This window comes from Delphinapterus leucas, chromosome X (genome assembly GCF_059928025.1).
Source record: "Delphinapterus leucas isolate spDelLeu-1000000601 "Yukka" chromosome X, BTC_Dleu_Yukka2, whole genome shotgun sequence".
NCBI classification, from domain to species: Eukaryota; Metazoa; Chordata; class Mammalia; order Artiodactyla; family Monodontidae; genus Delphinapterus; species Delphinapterus leucas.
Genome location: NC_143150.1, coordinates 81370304 through 81392545, shown reverse-complemented (window position 1 = coordinate 81392545; position 22242 = coordinate 81370304). Strand labels below are relative to the sequence as shown.

Genomic DNA, 22242 nt, shown 5'->3' with positions numbered 1-22242 from the left:
AAAATAAATAAATCAAATCAATAACATTTTTAATTAAATAGAAAAAAATTTAAATACCCAGGATATACAACTTTACCTAACTCTTCTTAGAGAACTAACACAACACTGTCAAATGAGCATACTTCTGGCAAAATTTAGTTGTGTTCAAAATTTATTTTGACTTTTAAGAGAAGTTTCCCTCTTAGCCTTACTGGGCAGAGCCTGTATTAACATTCCTTTGTATAAAGCTAACAGAGAACTTAGCAAGGAAAGGCTTATAATAAATTAATACAAATGGTAAGAGAGCCTAAAATATAATCCACAAGAATTCTGTTTGGTATTTACTGCCAAATGACTATCAGAAATATAGCCTGAAAAATCAGCTTACCTGTAATATAAGCTTTGTGTCCTGGGGCACAACAGTGACAATGCATGAACCCCTCTCCACTTTCCGCAGAGATTCCCCATTAGACACAGGACAAGCCACTCTCCATTAACTGCAGCTGAAACTGCACATTATCCAAAGTAGAAGGAAGCAATTAACAACTAAGCCACACTGCTCTCTCACTCAGCCTCAAGACCATTAGCCCCTCTGATAAACAACCTTATCCCAGAATCTTGTGCTCTCTCACAGAGCCCTCATGCACATGCCCATACACAACTTCTCAACTGATATGGAAAACACAGGGAGGGTTGGGCAGCTTCTCTCTGTCTTCTTGTACTGATAAAGCTATGATCGTATCAGTGAAAGATTCCCTGTTTCCAAGTTATCAATAGAAGCAAAGAAAATAAGTGGGCTATTTTTATTTTCATAAGAAAATTGTGTGCATGCACACACATACACACTAGGGGGGCATGGAACACAGAAAAAAGTGTGGCCGATTTCCTACGAACCATGAGATGGAGTCCTTCAGATATACAATAGAGGGTTGCCACAGTGAGAAAAGAAAGATTACAAAGAAGATTGAGCATATTGCCAGTTTGGTGCCTACATGGTAATTCAAAGTAAAATATTAGTTATATTAAAAAATTTCCTGAAAATTTTTGTTTACCTTAGGATGTGCTGCTTAAGGAAGGACCTCCTTCTCTTTGCTAACTGGTGTGGAGTGATTCAACTGAGATATTATGTTGAGATTAGGGGCTAAGTAAATGAACTTGAAAAGTTTTCTCCAGTCTAGGACTCCATGATAAACAGCAACAAATTGTATGCAACAATCTTAAGTCATCAAGACTTCAAAGGACAAATGATATTACAGCAGGGACTATTTTCTATTTCATACGCTGAAAAGTTACTTTTCAATGAAGCATCTCTCAGGCAAAAACAGTGGCAAGTATGGGAATGAGTTGTTAACAATAAAAACTCACCATATACTGCAAATGATGTGATATTTGAAGCAACCTACAAAAGGTCGGGGAGGCAAAGGGGAGAGTTAGCTATATTACCTGGAGCCAAGACTGAGAAAGATCCAGTGTCAGAACAAGCCTTGATACCTCAGTGTCACTGATGAAAAAGCGACATCTGTCAGTCAGGCCAAGGACAAAGAAATAAAATATGAAATTACAAACAATTCTAACCAAACTAGTTAAACCAAACTCTTCTATTACATGGTTCCATTGCCCTATGATTTCACATCTAGGTCCTTGCAATGGGGACTTAAGATGCCTAAGATGTGGTTGGTCTAGTGCAAAGTGGACTATGGCGCATCCAGTGCATCAGCAAGCCCTGCCATTTCTATCTCCTACGCATGTCTCAAACATATCACCTTTCGGCCCTCACTGCCTCCAGTCACAGCCACTTCAACTCTCATCCCTTTCGACCTACTCTCTACTGGGCAGCCAGAATAACCTTTCAAACCATGAAGCACATCACACTACTCCCTGATTAAAATCATCAGTTTCCCAATCTATGTTAAATGAGCAAAGCCACACTCCTTCCCATGGCCTATCACTAAGGTCTAGCCACTGCTTCCATTAGGTTCCTTGAATAAGCTGAGCTCTTTCTAAGCTCACAGTAGGTACAGTTCCTCCTCCCTGGAACACTCTCCCTTTCTCAGAGATAGAGCTTTCTTTTTCTTCACACTCAGCACATACACCACCACCTCCTAGAGGCTTTCCCAGACCACCAAAAGTTGGTCTCCCCATCCTCACAGCTACCATCCTCTAACTAGCCTCAAACACTTCTCTATTCTCTACCATTACGCCCTGCTCATTTACTTCATTCTCCTATCAGAAGGGACAGCCATACCCGTATTGATAGATTAAAAATTCCAGAAGGGCAGGAATTAGTCAGCTGTTTGGTTTTGTAACCACTGTGTCCTACCACCTGCCACAATTATAGGCATTCTAATATTTGATGAATGATAACCTACTGATTACTAGTTTCAAGATTACATTTCTGTTGTCCCCAAAAGTTACTTATAAAACTAACTTTGAATGTTTTGTACAACTGGAGATAAATGTCTGCCAGTTGCATTTTTCTATTTTTGAATTTATACTTCCAAGGAAAGGAATCAACTAACTACTACATGCCAGGCAATCTCTTAATCCCATTTCAGAGATTGAGAGGCTGAGACTCAGGAAACTTCTCATTGTTGACAGTGAGTAACTTCTCATTGTTGCCTTGAGATTTAGTGGACACTCAGGTCCACCTCCAAAGCACACACTCTTTCTACTTAATGCTATCACTTTCTGGGTCACTGCTCTAAGTGGTAAGTTTTTCTGCCTTGTGTTTACTTACCTCTCCTCCAATCATGGCCAATTCGGTCTGTGCGCACAGATAAGGAAATCGAACAGGAAATTCAGCAGGGTTCTTCCACGGTTCAACAGCCAGAGAGGGTGATTCTGCAGGATTGGCAGATGAGGTTTACCAAGAGCTGATCTGCTCTTTTTAAAAAAAAAAAAAAAAGTTACACTAATACTTGCTAAAATGCTTAACATGCAATTTAAATCGCTTTCCAAATGTGTTTCAGAAACTCATTAAAGTACTCCAGTTCATTACAAGAGAAAATACAGGGAGAACACACCTGCTAATTCCACTCTATAGATTAGGGATAGTTTTTCAGGGTAGTTAAAAGACCTAATAACCACCGCAGCACTGATAAGATACAAGTATATGTGCTCAAGAATTAAATATCTACGTAAGCCATAGACATGCTTTCCTAACATTTTGATACTCACCCCAAAGGTACTTAATTATCTGACCACCAGCCACCTGCAGTGCTACTGGCTTGGTCTTGGAGTTGCAGCACAGATGGATTATGACCCCATCCACTGCCACAGATGAACTGACAAGAGTAAAAAAAAAAAAGGAAATGAGGAAGGCTTGAACAGACCATTTTTCTCAAAAGTACTGACATTTCATTGATTTTGCAAAACAGAAAATGATATAATTTTCCTTTGGTGCTGCACTGCCTATTTCAATATAACATAAATATAATAAATGCACACCCATATGTATATACACACTAATAGATAAACTATTGCAAGCGCAAGCCCAAGTAAAGCAATTACCTGTCACATGACATTATTTTCCACAATGTCAATAAACTAGGTGTCTACATTGTGAGGTCATCACTCCTATTCTGGCAGAAACTTTATGTAACTTATTGCAACTTATTTCAATTTACTGCATTAAATAAAGCAGTGAATCTGTAGGAAAGTGAGCACACTTAATACCTCTACTGCTATTATATTCATTCATAGAAATCTGTGGGTCTCCCTTAATGGGAAGAGGGGAATCTGTTATTGCCATTTTAGTTTTTCCTGAGTCAACGAACCAAGAGTAGACATGTCTTAAAGGAAGTGGAAGAGGTACGATAAAAGCAAATGGTGCCAATGCTAACATTTATTCAAAGAGTTCTTAACAAATCTACAAAAAACTCCAAAATGCCACAAATTTGGGGAGGATAAATTATCTGACAAGTTAAGGGAATAGACTCTGGAGGTGCAATGGCTAGAATTGGATCCTGGCTCCACCTGCGTTATCTCAGGCAAGTTACTTAAACTGCTCTGTGCCTCAGCTGCCTCAGCTGTACAATGAGGGCGCCAAACAGTACATACTTCAGAGAGGTATTGTGAGAAATAAGTGAGTTAATATAGGAAATGCACTTAAAAGAGTACCTTTTACAAAGCACAAGCTATAGTAAATGTAAGCTATAAGCTGATTGGGGGACTACATATCCATCAAAGACATTAACATTTTGCATGGACAAAACAGTCTTTTTTGAGAAACAAAAGTCAAAGCAGCAGAAATATATTTTAAATGACTTCTCACTTCCTTTACAGCAAATGAGATGACGGCATCTACCTTTTACAAGATAATGATAAAAAAAAACTTCAAATTTGGAGTAGTAGAAACATGCATAATTTAGGCATTTCTAATGTAAATTGCTCTGTTTTCCAAAGGAAGCCCTGTTAAGTCTGCATGCAGCTAGCACATATTCTGCATCCAGACATATTGACAAAACCTTCTTAAAAATATGAAGCATTATTGGGATTTCCCTGGTGGTCCAGTGGTTAAGACTCCACACTCCCAATGCAGGGAGCCCAGGTTCAATCCCTGGTTGGGGAACTAGATACCGCATGCCACAACTAGAAAAGATCCTGTGTGCCGCAACTAAGACCTGGCGCAGCCAAAATAAATCAAAAATAAATACTTTTTAAAAACATGAAGCATTATCATTCAAAGATTAGAAGTTAATGACTGCATTTGGAATATGCTTTATGTATACAATAAAGAGAGGTTCCTAATTTTGCAACAACGGTTTTCAGAATTTCAAGCTAACCAGTAGACCTTTAATTACATGTGAATCTGGGGATTACTATCAATGTATGCCTAAGGTGCCGAGTTTTGACACTGGAAACCTGAGGATTTCTCGGAGCTGTCCAGACAACGCTATCTGCTGCACAATAGGGCTTGTAATACAGAAAACAGCATTCATTGATGAAACCTGTTACGTGACAAAGATGCAGTCAGGAATCAAAATGAAACTCAGGGCCAGGGAGCTATGAAATTTTAGCAAAGAAAAATAGAAGAGGCTTTCTAGTAATAAATGCAATCAAGTGCCAAACAAAATGTATAGGAGGCCGGAAGAAGTATTTTGAAGTCACTAAATCAAAATGAAGTGCATATATATAGATCTCATAATTGATTTTAATAACTAACAAGGGTAATTAGAGTGGCTAATTCTCATAGGCTAATAATTACTCTGCTGGAATGTAAGTATAAGCTGAATTAAAATTCTTAACACACCTTAAAAATGTTTTGCCTCATCTATTGGTATTTGTGCTATTTTTCACCAATTCTTGATGCATTTTAATCTATATTTTGACATGACTAAAAACTAGACTTAACCCTCTTGCTAAGTATGTCTAAAAAGGAAGCCACTGCCCCTCAACTCTGCTCAGTGGAAGTAAAAAACAAAAATAAAGTCCTAGGCTCATAAAAGACAGAAGCCTAACTCTATCCACATATTAACACATGGAATACAGGGAATTGTTGGAATGCCTAATATTGAGCTGTCCCTGCTTGTTATCCATCTCAGAAGGGGCCACAGTCAGATGGTGAATGACAGAGCTTGGGGTGGACTGACTGTGGCTCACAGCCAGGAAAACGTCTTCCTGAACCCAGGTGAGAAGGCTGAGCTTCAGTGGGTTTACTTCTTCATCTTCACTCTTCTCAAACTGAATTCTGTTTTAAATATTGAAGAATTTTCAAAACATGAGTAAGACTTCAACATCACCGAGATTTTCCTGAATGAAGAATGAACCACTTTATATACAGTCAACTCCTTATTTGGAGGGACAAAACCTGAGGTAATGCCCAATACTAGAAAATCCAAAAATAATGTTTGCCTTGCTTAAGAATATGTTTTTCTAGTATTTAAAATTAAGTACCTTATACTCTGAGATCTTTCGATTTGAAGAGAACATTTCAAGAAACTGACTACAGAAGAAAAACTGACTGCCCCAGGTCCTACACTAATAAACCCCAGGAGTGTTCCATTGTTACCACTTACCAGCATTCAAACCAGGCTCCAGAAGACATTTAGGCCTCAGTTGAATGGATCCTTTCCTAAGCATCTCATATCAAAATGAGTAATTAGTTTGGGAGATGACTTCTTTGCCGCTAATGCCTTCCTCCTGTAGCATTCAGACACTGGAGGAGGGCCTGTTTTTACTACTTCACGCGGCAACTCACAATGGCTACTTCCTGCCTTTCAGCTCAAGCAGCAGATCCTCAGCGGGCACTGAAGAAGCTGAGACACTAGTCTGATCTTCCTATTCAACCAGCTCTCCCTGGACTCAGTCTCTCCACTACATTCAGCCCCACACAGGAGCATTCCTGCCTCGGGTTCTCACTGACACTCTTCTGCCCACCACACCCAACATTCTCAATCCTTCTCTGGCAATCCTAAACCTCTCTCTTTTTCAAAGTTCAAGGTAATTTATTTATGCCCTTCATGAAATCTTCTCTAAATGACTTAGAGCTATGCTTCTCACAATCTTTTAAAACATGAAACTATATTCTCAATTGCCTCACACTTTCTAGTTTGCCTTAAATCTGTCCTCTAAACTTTCAAGTCTGTGAAATGAAATAATCCATGTACATGCTCTTTGAAAAATTACTAAGCATTATACAGACAGCTCCCAAATCATACACAGGTAGGAAATATATTCATTTATTAAATATATTGCATATAATGACATTTAAGAAACATATTATTTGTTATATTCAGTTATTGGCTCATTATTCCCATTAATTTAGAAATAAATGTTCCCAGGAGACAAAGTAGTGCAGTAATTAAGAACATGGGCTTGGAGGGGGGAAGCTTCAGAGCCACGGAGGACAGCGCAGCAACAGGGGTGCGGAGGGCAAAGTGGAGAGATTCCCTCACGGAGGATGGGTGCCGGCCAGCACTCACCAGCCTGCGAGGCTTGTCTGCTCACCCACCAGGGCGGGTGGGGGCTGGGAGCTGAGGCTCCAGCTTCGGAGGTCGGATCTCAGGGAGAGGACTGGGGTTGGCTGCATGAACACAGCCTGAAGGGGGCTAGTGCACCACAGCTAGGCGGGAGTGTGCCCGGGGACAAGGTCTGGAGCTGCCGAAGAGGCAAGAGACTTTTTCTTGCCTCTTTATTTCACGGTGCACGAGGAGAGGGGATTAAGAGCACCACCTGAAGGAGCTCCAGAGATGGGCACAAGCCACAGCTATCAGCGAGGAACCCAGAGATGGGCATGAAATGCTAAGGCTGCTGCTGCAGCCACCAAGAAGCCTGTGTGCAAGCACAGGTCACTATCCACACCTCCCCTCCCAGGAGCCTGTGTAACCCGCCACTGTCAGGGTTCCGTGATCCACGGACAACTTCCCGGGGGAACACACAGCATGTCTCAGGTTGGTGCAACGTCATGATGGCCTCTGCCGCCACAGGCTCGGACTGCATTCCGCACCCCGCCCTCCCTCCCTGCCCACCAGCCCCCACCCCCCGGCTTGAGTGAGCCATAGCCCCCTAATAAGCTACTCCTTTAACCCCATCTGGTCTGAGCGGGAACAGATGACCTCAGGCGACCTACATGCAGAGGCGGGGCCAAATCCAAAGCTGAACCCCAGGGGCTGTGCGAATAAAGAAGAGAAAGGGAAACCTCTCCCAGCAGCCTCAGGAGCAGCAGATTAAATCTTCACACTCAACTCGATGTATCCTGCATCTGTGGAATACCTGAATAGACAACGAATCATCCCAAATTGCGGTGGTGGATTTTTGGAGCAAGGATGTATATATTTGTTTGCCTTATTCTCATTTTGTGAGTGTGCATGTGTATGCTTCTGTGTGTGATTTTGTCTGTACAGCTTTGCTTTTACCATCTGTCCTAGGGTTCTGTCTGTCCATTTTTCTTAGTATAGTTTTTAGCACTTGTTACCATTGGTGGATTTGTTTTTTGGTTTGGTTGCTCTCTTCTTTCTTTCTTTCCCTTTTTTAAATTAATTTTTAATAATTATTTTTTGTTTTTATCTTAACAACTTTATTATATTTTTTCTTTGTTTCTTTCTTTGTTTCTTTCTTTGTTTCTCTCTCTCTCTCCCCCTCCCTCCCTCCCTCCCTCCCTCCCCCACTCCGCCCCCCCCTTCTTTCTTTCTTTTCTTCTCCCTTTTCTTCTTAGCCGTGTGGATGACAGGGTCTAGGTGCTCCAGCCAGGCGGCAGGCCTGTGCCTCTGACGTGGGAAATCTGAGTTCAGGACACTGGTCCACCAGAGACCTCCCAGATCCACGTAATATCAAATGGTGAAAATCTCCCAGAGATCTCCATCTCAAGGCCAAGACCCAGCTCCACTCAATGACCAGCAAGCTACAGTGCTGGACACCCTATGACAAACAACTAGCAAGACAGGAACAAAATACCACCCATAAGCAGAAAGGCTGCCTAAAGTCATAATCAGATCACAGACCCCCCAAAAAACACCACCAGAGGCGGAACTGCCCACCAGAAAGACAAGATCCAGCCTCATCCACCAGAACACAGGCACTAGTCCCCTCCACCAGGATGCCTACACAACCCACTGAACCAACCTTAACCACTGGGGGCAGACACCATGGACAACGGGAACTACGAACCGGTAGCCTGTGAAAAGGAGACCCCAAACACAGTAACTTAAGCAAAATGAGAAGACAAAGAACCACACAGCAGATGAAGGAGCAAGATAAAAACTCATCAGACCAAACAAATGAAGAGGAAATAGGCAGTCTACCTGAAAAAGAATTCAGAGTAATGATAGTAAAGATGATCAAAAATCTTGGAAATAGAAAGGAGAAAATAGAAGAAACGTTTGACAAGGACCTAGAAGAACTAAAGAGCAAACAAGCAATGATGAAAAACACAATAAATGAAATTAAAAATTTTCTATAAGGGATCAATAGCAGAATAAATGAGGCAGAAGAACAGATAAGTGACATGGAAGACAAAATGGTGGAAATAAGACTGCAGAACAGAATAGAGAAAAAAGAATGAAAAGAATTGAGGACAGTCTCAGAGACCTCTGGGACAACATTAAACACACCAACATTCGAATTATAGGGGTCCCAGAGGAAGAAGAGAGAAAGAAAGGGACTGAGAAAATACTTGAAGAGATTACAGTTGAAAACTTCCCTAATATGGGAAAGGAAATAGTAAATCAAGTCCAGGAAGCACAGAGATTCCCATAAAGTATAATTCCAAGGAGAAGCACGCCACAACACATATTAATCAAACAATCAACAATTAAATAGAAAGAAAAAATATTGAAGGCAGCAAGGGAAAAACAACAAATAGCACACAAAGGAATCCCTATAAGGTTAACAGCTGATCTTTCAGCAGAAACTCGGCAAGCCAGAAGGGAGTGGCAGGACATATTTAAAGTGATGAAAGGGAAAACCCTACAACCAAGATTACTCTACCCAGCAAGGATTTCTTTCATATTTGACGGAGAAATTAAAACCTTTACAGACAAGCAAAAGCTAAGAGAATTCAGCACCACCAAACCAGCTTTACAACAAATGCTAAAGGAACTTCTCTGGGCAGGAAACACAAGAGAAGGAAAAGACCTACAATGACAAACCCAAAACAATCAAGAAAATGGGAATAGGAACATACATATCGATAATTACCTTAAATGTAAATGGACTAAATGCTCTCACCAAAAGACACAGACTGGCTGAATGGATACAAAAACAAGACCAGTATATATGCTGTCTACAAGAGACCACTTCAGACCTAGGGACACATACAGACTGAAAGCGAGGGGATGGAAAAAGATATTCCATGCAAATGGAAATCAAAAGAAAGCTGGAGTAGCAATTCTCATATCAGACAAAATAGACTTTAAAACAAAGACTATTACAAGGGGCAAAGAAGGACACTACCTAATGATCAAGGGATCGATCCAAGAAGAAGATATAACAATTGTAAATATTCATGCACCCAACATAGGAGAACCTCAATACATAAGGCAGATACTAACAGCCATAAAAGGGGAAATCGACAGTAACACGATCATAGTAGGGGACTTTAACACCCCACTTTCACCAGTGGAAAGAACATCCAAAATGAAAATCAATAAGGAAACACAAGCTTTAAATGACGCATTAAACAAGCGGGACTTAATTGATATTTATTGGACATTCCATCTAAAAACAACAGATTACACTTTCTTGTCAACTCCTCATGGAACATTCTCCAGGAGAGATCATATGTTGTGTCACAAAACAAGCCTTGGTAAATTTAAGAAAACTGAAATTGTATCAAGTATCTTTTCCGACCACAACGCCATGAGACTAGATATCGATTACAGGAAAAGATCTGTAAGAAATGCAAACACAGGGAGGCGAAACAACACACTACTTAATAACCAAGAGATCACTGAAGAAATCAAAGTGGAAATCAAAAAATACCTAGAAACAAATGACAATGAAAGCAAAACGACCCCAAACCTATGGGATGCAGCAAAAGCACTTCTAAGAGGGAAGATTATAGCACTACAATCCTACCTTAAGAAACAAGAAACATCTCAAACAAACAACGTAACTTTACACCTAAAGCAATTAGAGAGAGAAGAATAAAAAAAACCCAAAGTTTGCAGAAGGAAAGAAATCATAAAGATCAGATCAGAAATAAATGAAAAAAAATGAAGAAAACGATAGCAAAGATCAATGAAACTAAAAGCTGATTCTTTGAAAAGATAAACAAAATTGATAAAACGTTAGCCAGACTCATCAAGAAAAAAAGGGAGAAGACTCAAATCAATAGAATTGGAAATGAAAAAGGAGAAGTAACAACTGACACTGCAGAAATACAAAAGAGCATGAGATTACTACAAGCAACTCTATGCCAATAAAATGGACAACCTGGAAGAAATGGACAAATTCTTAGAAATGCACAACCTGCCAAGACTGAATCACGAAGAAATAGAAAATATGAACAGACCAATCACAAGCACTGAAATTGAAACTGTGATTTAGAATCTTCCAACAAACAAAAGCCTAGGACCAGATGGCTTCACAGGCAAATTCTATCAAACATTTAGAGAAGAGCTAACACCTATCCTTCTCAAACTCTTCCAAAATACAGCAGAGGGAGGAACACTCCCAAATTCCTTCTACGAGGCCACCATCACCTTGATACCAAAACCAGACAAGGATGTCACAAAGAAAGAAAACTACAGGCCAATATCACTGATGAACATAGATGCAAAAATCCTCAACAAAATACTAGCAAACAGAATCCAACAACACATTAAAAGGATCATACACCATGATCAAGTGGGGTTTATTCCAGGAATGCAAGGATTCTTCAATATATGCAAATCTATCAATGTGATAAACCATATTAACAAATTGAAGGAGAAAAACCATATGATCATCTCAATAGATGCAGAGAAAGCTTTTGACAAAACTCAACACCCATTTATGACAAAAACCCTCCAGAAAGTAGGCATAGAGGGAACTTTCCTCAACATGATAAACACCATATATGACAAGCCCACAGCAAACATCATCCTCAATGGTGAAAAACTGAAAGCATTTCCACTAAGACCAGGAACAAGACAAGGTTGCCCACTCTCACCACTCTTATTCAACATAGTTTTGGAAGTTTTAGCCACAGCAATCAGAGAAGAAAAGGAAATAAAAGGAATCCAAATCGGAAAAGAAGAAGTAAACCTGTCACTGTTTGCAGATGACGTGATACTCTACATAGAGAATCCTAAAGATGCTACCAGAAAACTACTAGAGCTAATCAATGAATTTGGTAAAGTAGCAGGATACAAAATTAATGTGCAGAAATCTCTGGCATTCCTATATACTAACGAAGAAAAATCTGAAAGTGAAACCAAGAAAACACTCCCATTTACCATTGCAACAAAAAGAATAAAATATCTAGGAATAAACCTACCTAAGGAGACAAAAGACCTGTATGCAGAAAATTATAAGACACTGATGAAAGAAATTAAAGATGATACAAATAGATAGAGATATACCATTTCTTGGATTGGAAGAATCAACATTGTGAAAATGACTCTACTACCCAAAGCAATCTATACATTCAATGCAATCCCTATCAAAATACCACTGGCATTTTTCACAGAACTAGAACAAAAAATTTCGCAATTTGTATGGAAACACAAAAGACCCCGAATAGCCAAAGCAATCTTGAGAACGAAAAAAGGAGCTGGAGGAATCAGGCACCCTGACTTCAGACTATACTACAAAGCTACAGTAACCAAGACAGTATGGTACTGGCACAGAAACAGAAAGATAGATCAATGGAACAGGATAGAAAGCCCAGATATAAACCCACGCACATATGGACACCTTATCTTTGATAAAGGGGGCAGGAATGTACCGTGGAGAAAGGACAGCCTCTTCAATAAGTGGTGCTGGGAAAACTGGACAGGTACATGGAAAAGTATGAGAGTAGATCACTCCCTAACACCATACACAAAAATAAGCTCAAAATGGATTAAAGACCTAAATGTAAGGCCAGAAACTATCAAACTCTTAGAGGAAAACATAGGCAGAACACTCTATGACATAAATCACAGAAAGATCCTTTCTGACCCACCTCCTAGAGTAATGGAAATAAAAACAAAAATAAACAAATGGGACCTAATGAAACTTCAAAGCTTTTGCACAGCAAAGGAAACCATAAACAAGACCAAAAGACAACCCTCAGAATGGGAGAAAATATTTGCAAATGAAGCAACTGACAAAGGATTAATCTCCAAAATTTACAAGCAGCTCATGCAGCTCAATAACAAAAAAACAAACCACCCAATCCAAAAATGGGCAGAAGACCTAAATAGACATTTCTCCAAAGAAGATACACAGACTGCCAACAAACACGTGAAAGAATGCTCAACATCATTAATCATTAGAGAAATGCAAATCAAAACTACAATGAGAAATCATCTCACACCAGTCAGGATGGCCATCATCAAAAAATCTAGAAACAATAAATGCTGGAGAGGGTGTGGAGAAAAGGGAACACTCCTGCACTGCTGGTGGGAATGTGAATCGCTTCAACCACTATGGACAACAGTACGGAGGTCCTTTCAAAAACTAAAAATAGAACTGCCATACGACCCAGCAATCCCACTGCTGGGCATATACCCTGAGAAAACCATAATTCAAGAAGAGTCATGTACCACAATGTTCATTGCAGCTGTATTTACAATAGCCAGGACAGAAATGGAAGCAACCTAAGTGTCCATCGACAGATGAATGGATAGAGAAGATGTGGCACATATATACAATGGACTATTACTCAGCCATAAAAAGGAACGAAATTGTGTTATACGTAGTGAGGTGGATGGACCTAGAGTCTGTCATACAGAGTGAAGTAAGTCATAAAGAGAAAAGCAAGTACCGAATGCTAACACATATATATGTAATCTAAAAAAAATGATCATGAAGAACCTAGGGGCAGGACGGGAATAAAGATGCAGACCTACTAGCAAATGGACTTGAGGACACGGGGAGGCGGAATGGTAAGCTGAGACAAAGTGAGAGAGTTGCGTGTACATATATACAGTACCAAATGTAAAATCAGTAGCTAGTGGGAAGCAGTCGCACAGAACAGGGAGATCAGCTCGGTGCTTTGTGACCACCTAGATGGGTGGGATAGGGAGGGTGGGAGGGACGGAGACGCAAGAGGGAAGAGATATGGGGATATATGTATATGTATAGCTGGTTCACTTTGTTATAAAGTGGAAAGTTAAAAAAAAAAAAAAGACCATGGGCTCATTAAACAGAACAGAATCAAATTCTGGATTCTCACAGAAATGGACTTATAATTAATAATTTGGCTTCTGGGTCATTTTACAATGCCTATAATGTACCTGAGGTATTCAATTATATACAACTGTTCATACTATCGTTTCCATAGGAAAATGCATTCTGATTTCCAACCTGAGAGCCTCGAAACACAGCAGCCAAAAGTTCTGCACTGTAGGATGAGACAAACTAGAGACTGCATTAGGTCAGCCGCACATTAACAATGTACGTATCCTCATCTGTGTAGGCAAATGCACTGTGATCTATCATCTGCATCTCCATCTTTCCCACGGGATATTCCCTGTTGAAAATCCCCCCCAGGGATGGTGGGGGAATGGGTTCTAAGTCAGTTTAAGACTTATGCTCCATTGCCACCCATCAGCATATATGACATTCAGATATATAGGTAACTGACTTCCCCAACCAGGCTGAAAAACCAGGGCCCAGGTGTTGTATCTACTTCTTGTTCCACTGAGCAACAGGCACAGGATAAGATAATAACAGTTGGCTGAATTTAGGACTAAATGCTGGCTGCTTCTGTGCCCAGAGTTCCAAGGCAACTAAGAACAACCTACGTGTATCTCTTGTCCTGATGAGGTGTTCTCAGAGAAATGTTAAATCCATTTCCACCCACAGCTCCCAGTTTCACTGTAGAGTCTACACTTGGACTATCACCTAGGGGGAAAAAAATGCAAATACTATCATAGTAAGCTACAAACATTTTTCCTGATACCACGGATATGGGGTCCTGCATTTAATGGGTTCTAGAAGGTAATCCACTTTACAAATAAAGCAATCTAGAAAATAACCACATCTCAACCTCTTTCTTAAATTTCTGCCTACCTTTCAGGCTGAGAATTCAAACCTTATTTGAAAACAAGCCTACCACTGCCATGCGCCAGTATAACTTACGACACAACCATAGAATTCACAAATTACAGGTTCTCCAAGTACATCAGGAAAGCAACTAGAAACTGCGAGCAACGGGACTGTGGAAGGACAACTAGATTAGACGCTAAAACACCTAAGTAGAGGTCCTTGTCCTTTCTTGCTCAAGCAGACTGCAAACCCTCTGGCATTCTGTTTCCTCATCTATAAAACAGAAAAACTCCACCTCTGACATAGCTCCTAGGAAAGCTGTGAGATCAACTGAAAATATGTGCAATGGCAATGAAAACTGTAAAACATGTTAAGGATGTAATGAGATACTACGTTCTTTCTAGGATTGAGAATTATTCTTAAATAACTAACCCTTCAAGTTCAACAAAGCAAAAAGAATTGTTCTTATTAGCCAGAGTAGGATTGAAGCCCCCCACACAAACACACAAAAAACCCTACAAGTCAATTAAACATCACAGTAATAATGATATTGATTATAAACTTCAAAATTTTTCGAAGCCCTAGAGCCAACGCAACACCAAACTATAGTTTGCTTTTGTGTAGGAGAGATTTGATTCAGAACATCCTGATAACAGTTTTTGAACATACCACATTTATAAACAAAAATCTGGTTACTGGCATTTAGGACAGCGAGGTCGTTACTCTTTTTAGGGTGTGTGGAGAACATGATTTGAGCTACAGGGTGTGGGAGCAGCAGTCGGTAGGTGCACATGGGAGGTGGAACCACACTGCCGGAAGACTGTCACCAATACCCTGTCTGCATGAGAGAGAGAAAGAGGATTAGACACATGGATGTTCAATTTGTAAAACAAGGCAACTGAACAGCACAGTACCACTAACTAATAATGGTGGGAGAAAATATACAGCGATTCTTAAAAGTAATTGTTTTTATCATGAATAAGCTTAAATACAGTGTAGAGGAGGAAAGTTAGTGTCAGAGCTCTGTCTATATCTGGCTACTGTCACCTCCAGGCCTATAGCAGTCCATCACGGGGCTTGGAGTTTCAGGTGCCAGGGACTACGGCAAGCAGGCCAAAAGGTCAGAGTTCTAGCTTTAAACCTGGGTCTGCAACCAAGCCAGAATAAACCAAAATCCTTAAAGCACTTCCCTGTACATGGATCTGGTAATAAGGCATATGTGCTTAAGTCCTCTATACAGAACATATGATTGTAAAATCAGTATTATGATCACTACATAGAACATAAATTAGCACACCAACTCACATTACAATCTTAGAAGCAAGTTTTCCTTTATGTCATCAGCAATAAATAAACTGTCTATTCAGGAAAGACTGACTTTCCCTAGTTTCTTTCCCCTCACTAAACAAAAACCCTCAACCTAATTAAAAAACACCAATCCAATCCGAGTACTAGGCAGATGTCTGTGACTTGAACTGAAGATACTGGAAAGGTACATAATTAGCAAGCATTATATCAAAAAAAGCAACACAATGGAGTGGTGTGAGAGTCAATGGAACGCTATGTCAGGGCACAAAGACAAGGCTGACACACCAATGCCACAAGCCTACTGTTGTCTTCCTCTCCACCCAGGGTCAGAAATGTCAATGTCTTCAAAGCCCAGACAAGTAAATATGTAAAGGCCATGGTTGTAATAGAAAAGGGAGTTGAGGGATGTGGGGGGGAAGAGGAGAGACTATGGTCCTCAGGGGAGTACACGCCTCACCTAAGGGTGTTCCCATCCAATCGAAACCAAAACAAGTAAAAACAAACCAAACAACCAGAATAATCAATCAAATAAAAATCCTGCACTGTTTAAGTCAAACTACCACATCTGCAGGCTCCTGGCTCAGGCCCCTTGCAGGCCCATGGACACACTTTTCAGCTCCTTACTTCCATCAACAACAGCCACATTTGCCATGTCACTTAAATTATCTCCTGAGCTCCGGTCAGTCGTCCGGTGCCAGTCATAGCAGAGGTAATGTCAGCCTTGACAGAGAACATACAGCCGGTATGGGGTCACTGGGCCCCACATCAGGGACACAATCTCGCTCTTCCCACAGGTGCCGAAGGGCAGGCTTTGCTTGAGATACCAGTGATAGTTTCCAACAGTCCAGAGCTGAACTGCAGGGGAAAATGAAAAGGAGGCCATCAGAGGCAGGGGCCAGAGGACCAGACTTCGTACCACTTGCTAGAGGGGGATGAGGACACCCTTTTCTTTTTCAAATGACCCTTTCTGCTCAGCCTCTTCATTAAGATAATAATATTAACAATAATTGTTAAAGTATAGTTTTTCATGAGGACAAAATATTAAGCATCAACAAGGTCAGAAGCACACGTGTTCATTTCTGCCTCTACCTTCAAACTTCATGATCATGATGATGGAAGGCTCCTACCATAGGACAGTGCTTTAGTGAGTTGTTTTTTTTTCCATAAAGACTTAGAAAGAAGAAAACTTGGCAATTAGATTAAAAGTATTAAAACACCCAATCCAAGAGCACTAGACTAGCATCACTATGTTGTATTACGCTTAAGATGCTTATTATTTTCTTCCAGGTGTTTTGCATGCAGTTATGTCCAAGGGAGATCAGCATGCAGTTACCCTTAAAAGAACAAGACCAAAACCTGTAGAGTGCAGGAAACAGAAAGAAGTTGGTCAAAGAGTACAAACCTTCAGTTACAAGTTCCAGAGATCTAATGTATAGCGTGGTGACTACAGTTAACAATACTGTATTGTATACTTGAAAGTTGCTACAAGAGTAGATTTAAAATGTTCTCACCGGGCTTCCCTGGTGGTGCAATGGTTAAGAATCCGCCTGCCAATGCAGGGGACATGGGTTCGAGCCCTGGTCCGGGAAGATCCCACATGCCACGGAGCAACTAAGCCCGTGTGCCACAACTACCGAGCCTGTGCTCTAGAGCCCAAAAGCCACAACTACTGAGCCCGCGTGCCACAACTACCAAAGCCCGCGTGCCTAGAGCCCGTGCTCCACAACAAGAGAAGCCACTGCAATGAGAAGCCCACGCACGGCAAGGAAGAATAGCCCCCGCTCGCCGCAACTAGAGAAAGCCCACACGCAACAACGAAGACCCAACGCAGCCAAAATAAAGTTCTCACCATAACAACAAAAATGGTAATTATGTGAAGTGAAGGATGAGTTAATCAACCTTACTGTGGCAAACATTTCACAGTATATGCATGTATCAAATCATCACATTGTACCTCCTGAATGTACACGTTGCATGTCAATTATATCTCAATAAACCTGGAAAAAAAAGACCTAATCATGTCAAAGCCAACCTTTGTTAAACAGGTGACACACATAAATGAAGATTTTAATTATATTAAGGAATTTCTTTTCTTTAAACATCTCCCTGATCACTAATTCTTAACTCAGCAATCACAGCAAATCCAACCTAGTTCTAGAACAAGGCTACTACAATACTTTGACCTAGCTTTGGGTTAAGTTAGACTACATGCTCATGCTCTGTGAGGACAGATGTTGTGGCTGTTCTTGCAGCAACACTTTTATCCTGAGCACATCACAGGGCCAGCCATTAACACCTGGTTAGTCAGTGGTTCTCAACTCTGGCTACACATTAAAAAAATCACCTGGGGACTTTCCTGGTGGCGCAGTGGTTAAGAATCTGCCTGCCAATTCAGGGGACATGGGTTCGAGCCCTGGTCTGGGAAGATCCCACATGTCGCGGAGCAACTAAGCCTGTGCGCCACAACTACTGAGCCTGTGCTCTAGAGCCTGCGAGCCACAACTACTGAAGCCCGTGCGCCTAAAGCCCGTGCTCCACAAGAGAAGCCACCTCAATGAGAAGCCTGCGCACCACAACGAAGAGTAGCCCTCGCTCGCCGCAACTAGAGACAGTCCGCACACAGCAACGAAGACCCAACGCAGCCAAAAATAAATAAATAAATAAAATTATAAATAAATAAATAAATGTCAGTGTTTACAAAAAAAGAAAATCACTTGGAAGCTTTTTTTTTTTTAATTAATACTGATGTATAGTCCCCATTATAATGCACTGAGAGCAACTCTGAGATAAGACATGGATAGCATTTTTTTTTTCTAAAGTTGCAGCCAGGGTTGAGAACTATTGTGTTGAATGAATAAATGAATGAATGAGCTTCTTAATAACATTTCAGTTAGTTCTATTGATTAAAACGTTTGAAAGCCACTCAGAAAATAATCAAGCAAATGAAAAGATTTATGAAAAAAATGTTCAGTGCACTATTGATGACAGTGAAAAATTACAAAACTTTAAACGTCTAACAACATAAGATTTAATAAACTGTAGCATAAATGAATATACAGCAAGTTAAAATGATACAGATAGATATCTGAAATGGAAATAGTTTGTGACACACTGTAAAAGCAAGTTACAAAACTGCAGGTATCATACCTACATATTTAACAAAAATGAGATCACAGCTATACTGAGATGTATACATAAAATTGGGAAGACAAGAAAATTTAAATAGTGATTATTACTGAGTGACAGAATTACGGAAGAACTTTTTTTCTTCCCATCTTTATTTTCTAATGCTTTCACATGTTACATATACACTGAAAAATACTTATTTACAATTTGATTTACCATTTAAAAGCTTACTTACAGAAGATTCTTACTTATATCTAATCTCATTTCTCTTTCACTTCCACAGTATTCCTTTGGCTAGCATTTTGATTTGCTACACTGGTACCATCCATGAAGAGAAAGCACTGATGACTTGTGATGGTTAATTTACATGTCAACTTGGCTAGGCTATGGTGTCTAGTTGTTTGGTCAAACACCAGTCTAGATGTTGCTGGGAAGGAATTCTGCAGATGTGATTAACCTTTATAATCGGGTGACTTTAAGTACAGCAGACTATCCTCCATAATGTGGATAGATCTCATCCAAAGAGTTTATAGAGCCTTAAGAGCAAAAACTAAGGCTTCCCAGAGAAAAAGGAATTTTGTCTCAAGACTGTAACACAGAATATTGTCCGAGTTTCCAGACTGTGGGCCTGTCCCACAGATTTTGGACTCAAGATTGCAACATCAACTCTTCACTGAATTTCCAACCAGCCAGCTTACCCTGATTCTATTTCTCTAGATACCCTGCCTGATACATGACTGAAATCCCTCCCATCAAAACTAACCACTCCCTCATCTCTACCTACCCCCCTCAGTTATCTTTGATTCCATTATAGGACTAAGTGAAAGGGATAAAGGAAACTCCACGGCCTACTACTTTCAATTACATTTTATGGGGCAGAAGGCTGAGATACTAGAGCTGTCTTACCATAGGTTTTTAGAGTGGAATTTTCTTCCCTCTGAAGGTCTTCCAGCCATACTGCAAGCACGGTGGAATCTGCATTCCAGAGAAGGTCATTAACCTAGTAGGGAAAAAAGACCTGTCACTGGCCTTTACGTATTTACTTCAAAATCTTTATGATAGCTAAATTCCCTGCTCTCACAAGTCAAATAATCCCACACTTGAGTTGATCCCTAGCTGTAAATTACTAACCTATGGAGTTATTAAACAAATCTCTGTCATCATATGTAGAGGACTTCAAAAAAATGCATTATGTTTAAATACTTAACCAAATGAAGGTGACATTTTTAGACAATCAGGGAAATTTGAATATGGACGAGGTATTAGGTAATATTAAGGAATTATTACTAATTTTATAAGGTGTGATAATGGAATTGTGCTTATATAAAGAAAAATGTTCTCAACTGTTAGAGAAATGAATATTGAAAATATGATTTTTAAAATTGAAACCCTAGGAAATTTTTACAAAGAGTGTGTGTGTGTGTGTGTGTGTGTGTGTGTGTGTGTGTGTGTGTGTGTATGCGCCAGAGAGTGAAGAATAGATGAAAATAATTTTGCAAAATGCTGGTATATATCTGTTGAAAGTAAGTAATAGGTACATGGGAGTTCATTAAGCTCTTCTCTCAACTTTTAATACATTTAAATTTTTACACAATTAAAAATTACCATGATTTGTTTCTGCTCCAGCAAAGATCCAAATGGTACACAACCTCCTTAAGGTTTAAATGTTAAAAATGACAAGTATCTTTATCACTGGAAGAATTATGCTTTTCTCAAAATGAACAATAAAAACTGACATTTTTATTTCCTTTCTGTGTTTTATCTAGGGTGAGGAAGGAATGCTATTTCTTCCCTGCAAAATCTCCTTAATAAAAACAATTTGGTGTGTAAAAAAAAATTCAGTCATAGGAAGCCACTATTTTTATTACTGTCTACTCTGGGGCTTCTATTTACATAGCCATATCAAATACAAATCTTCTCTATAGCTGTGGAAAGTCCTCTAAATGTGATGGTAAAACAACTCAGGCACCTACCTTAACCTCAACTTTGAGGAAAGGAAGTGTAAAATGTCCATGGAGAAGTCCATTTTTCTCAAAAAACACAACATCCTGCTGATTGGGTTTGTCTTGCATAGATGCAATCAAACTGCCTGAGGGCCTTAAAGCAAACCCAGAGTGTTAGAGCACCCAAAAGCTCATCCAGCTGGCTAAGAACAAGATGAAATTCAGAGAAACAATTCTTTCAGCAAAAACAAAAAGCCTCCATCCAAGGAAGTTTTAAATCCCATGTTTCCTGGCAAGCAGTCACCCTAGTGTGGGACTGTATCTGCCCAGAGGACATAGTGCCTTTTCCTGATTTGCACAAGGGCTCTATCTGCCCACAAAGACTCACAGATTTAGACTGCACTTGGGTGACTTTTTAAAAGAACCAATAAATTATTTAAACCATTCCCAGTATAATGTCCTATAAAACCATGAACTATTTCTTCAATTATATGACTTCAGCAACTCAGGTAGGTATTTTTAAAGACTTCTCAATCTACTGAAAACACCTTGATCGCCCCATATTGTTTATATTTGTCTCTAGTTTTAATTCAAATACATTTCTCTCTTTGCTCTGTCATCCAATTGCCACTCAAATATTGGTGGGAAACAGATGTCTAAAACCTAGAGACCTAGGTTTTGCCTGTAACAGATGCTACTGAGGCAGGAAATATTTCTTCTATCTATAACCAGGACAGCCATATATCACAAGCAGGTTGTGACCTGCACAATGGTACTAGGCCAACAGGTGAATCGGGCCCAAATCCAGCCCGCGTGTTCCTCAGCAAACAGGTCCCCTTAGTGTGGGAGTTTGTGCAGAGAAAGGAAGCCCTTTCCTAATTTTCACCAAAGCTCTGCTGCCCCACAGAAATTCACAGACTGCAACTTTCCTTCTAAGCACCACTTTCTGTTTTACACAGTGGCTTCATGTAGGCCCTGCCTATAACCTACAAAACGTGTGGGCCTTGGAATGATGAGGTCTGTGAAGCTCAGAATCTACTATTCAAACCACATTCAGACTTCACGGAACTAAAAAAGAAAGATACAGGCATACAGCCAAATGAGAAAAAGTAATTATCTCTTTGTGTTTTATAAACACCTACATTCAATAGGTACCACCACTCCCACCCTAGTACCAAGAAATTCTCTGGGAAGAAGTTACAAGGTTTCTTCTCCCACTCACTTCCGAGCCAGAGCAGGTCCCACTCCTGCCACAGGCTCACTGGCTGAC

The 22242-nt window shown here is 40.1% G+C and overlaps 1 protein-coding gene across 5 annotated transcripts in view; it reads right to left on the bottom strand.

Annotated features, from left to right (window-relative positions):
* LOC111170863 (elongator complex protein 1-like) overlaps positions 1-22242 on the bottom strand; it is a 56996-nt gene that overhangs the window by 19820 nt on the left and 14934 nt on the right. For 2 of the 5 annotated variants that reach the window (XM_089904468.1, XM_089904469.1), the window contains 5 exons: positions 21003-21126; positions 19936-20029; positions 3157-3263; positions 2717-2862; positions 368-1498 (listed from right to left, as the gene is read on the bottom strand). In XM_089904468.1, the coding sequence (XP_089760594.1) occupies positions 21110-21126 (17 nt within the window). In that variant the 3' untranslated portion in view covers positions 368-1498; positions 2717-2862; positions 3157-3263; positions 19936-20029; positions 21003-21109. The other 3 variants (XM_089904470.1, XM_022566444.2, XM_089904471.1) reach the window with 3 other exon arrangements.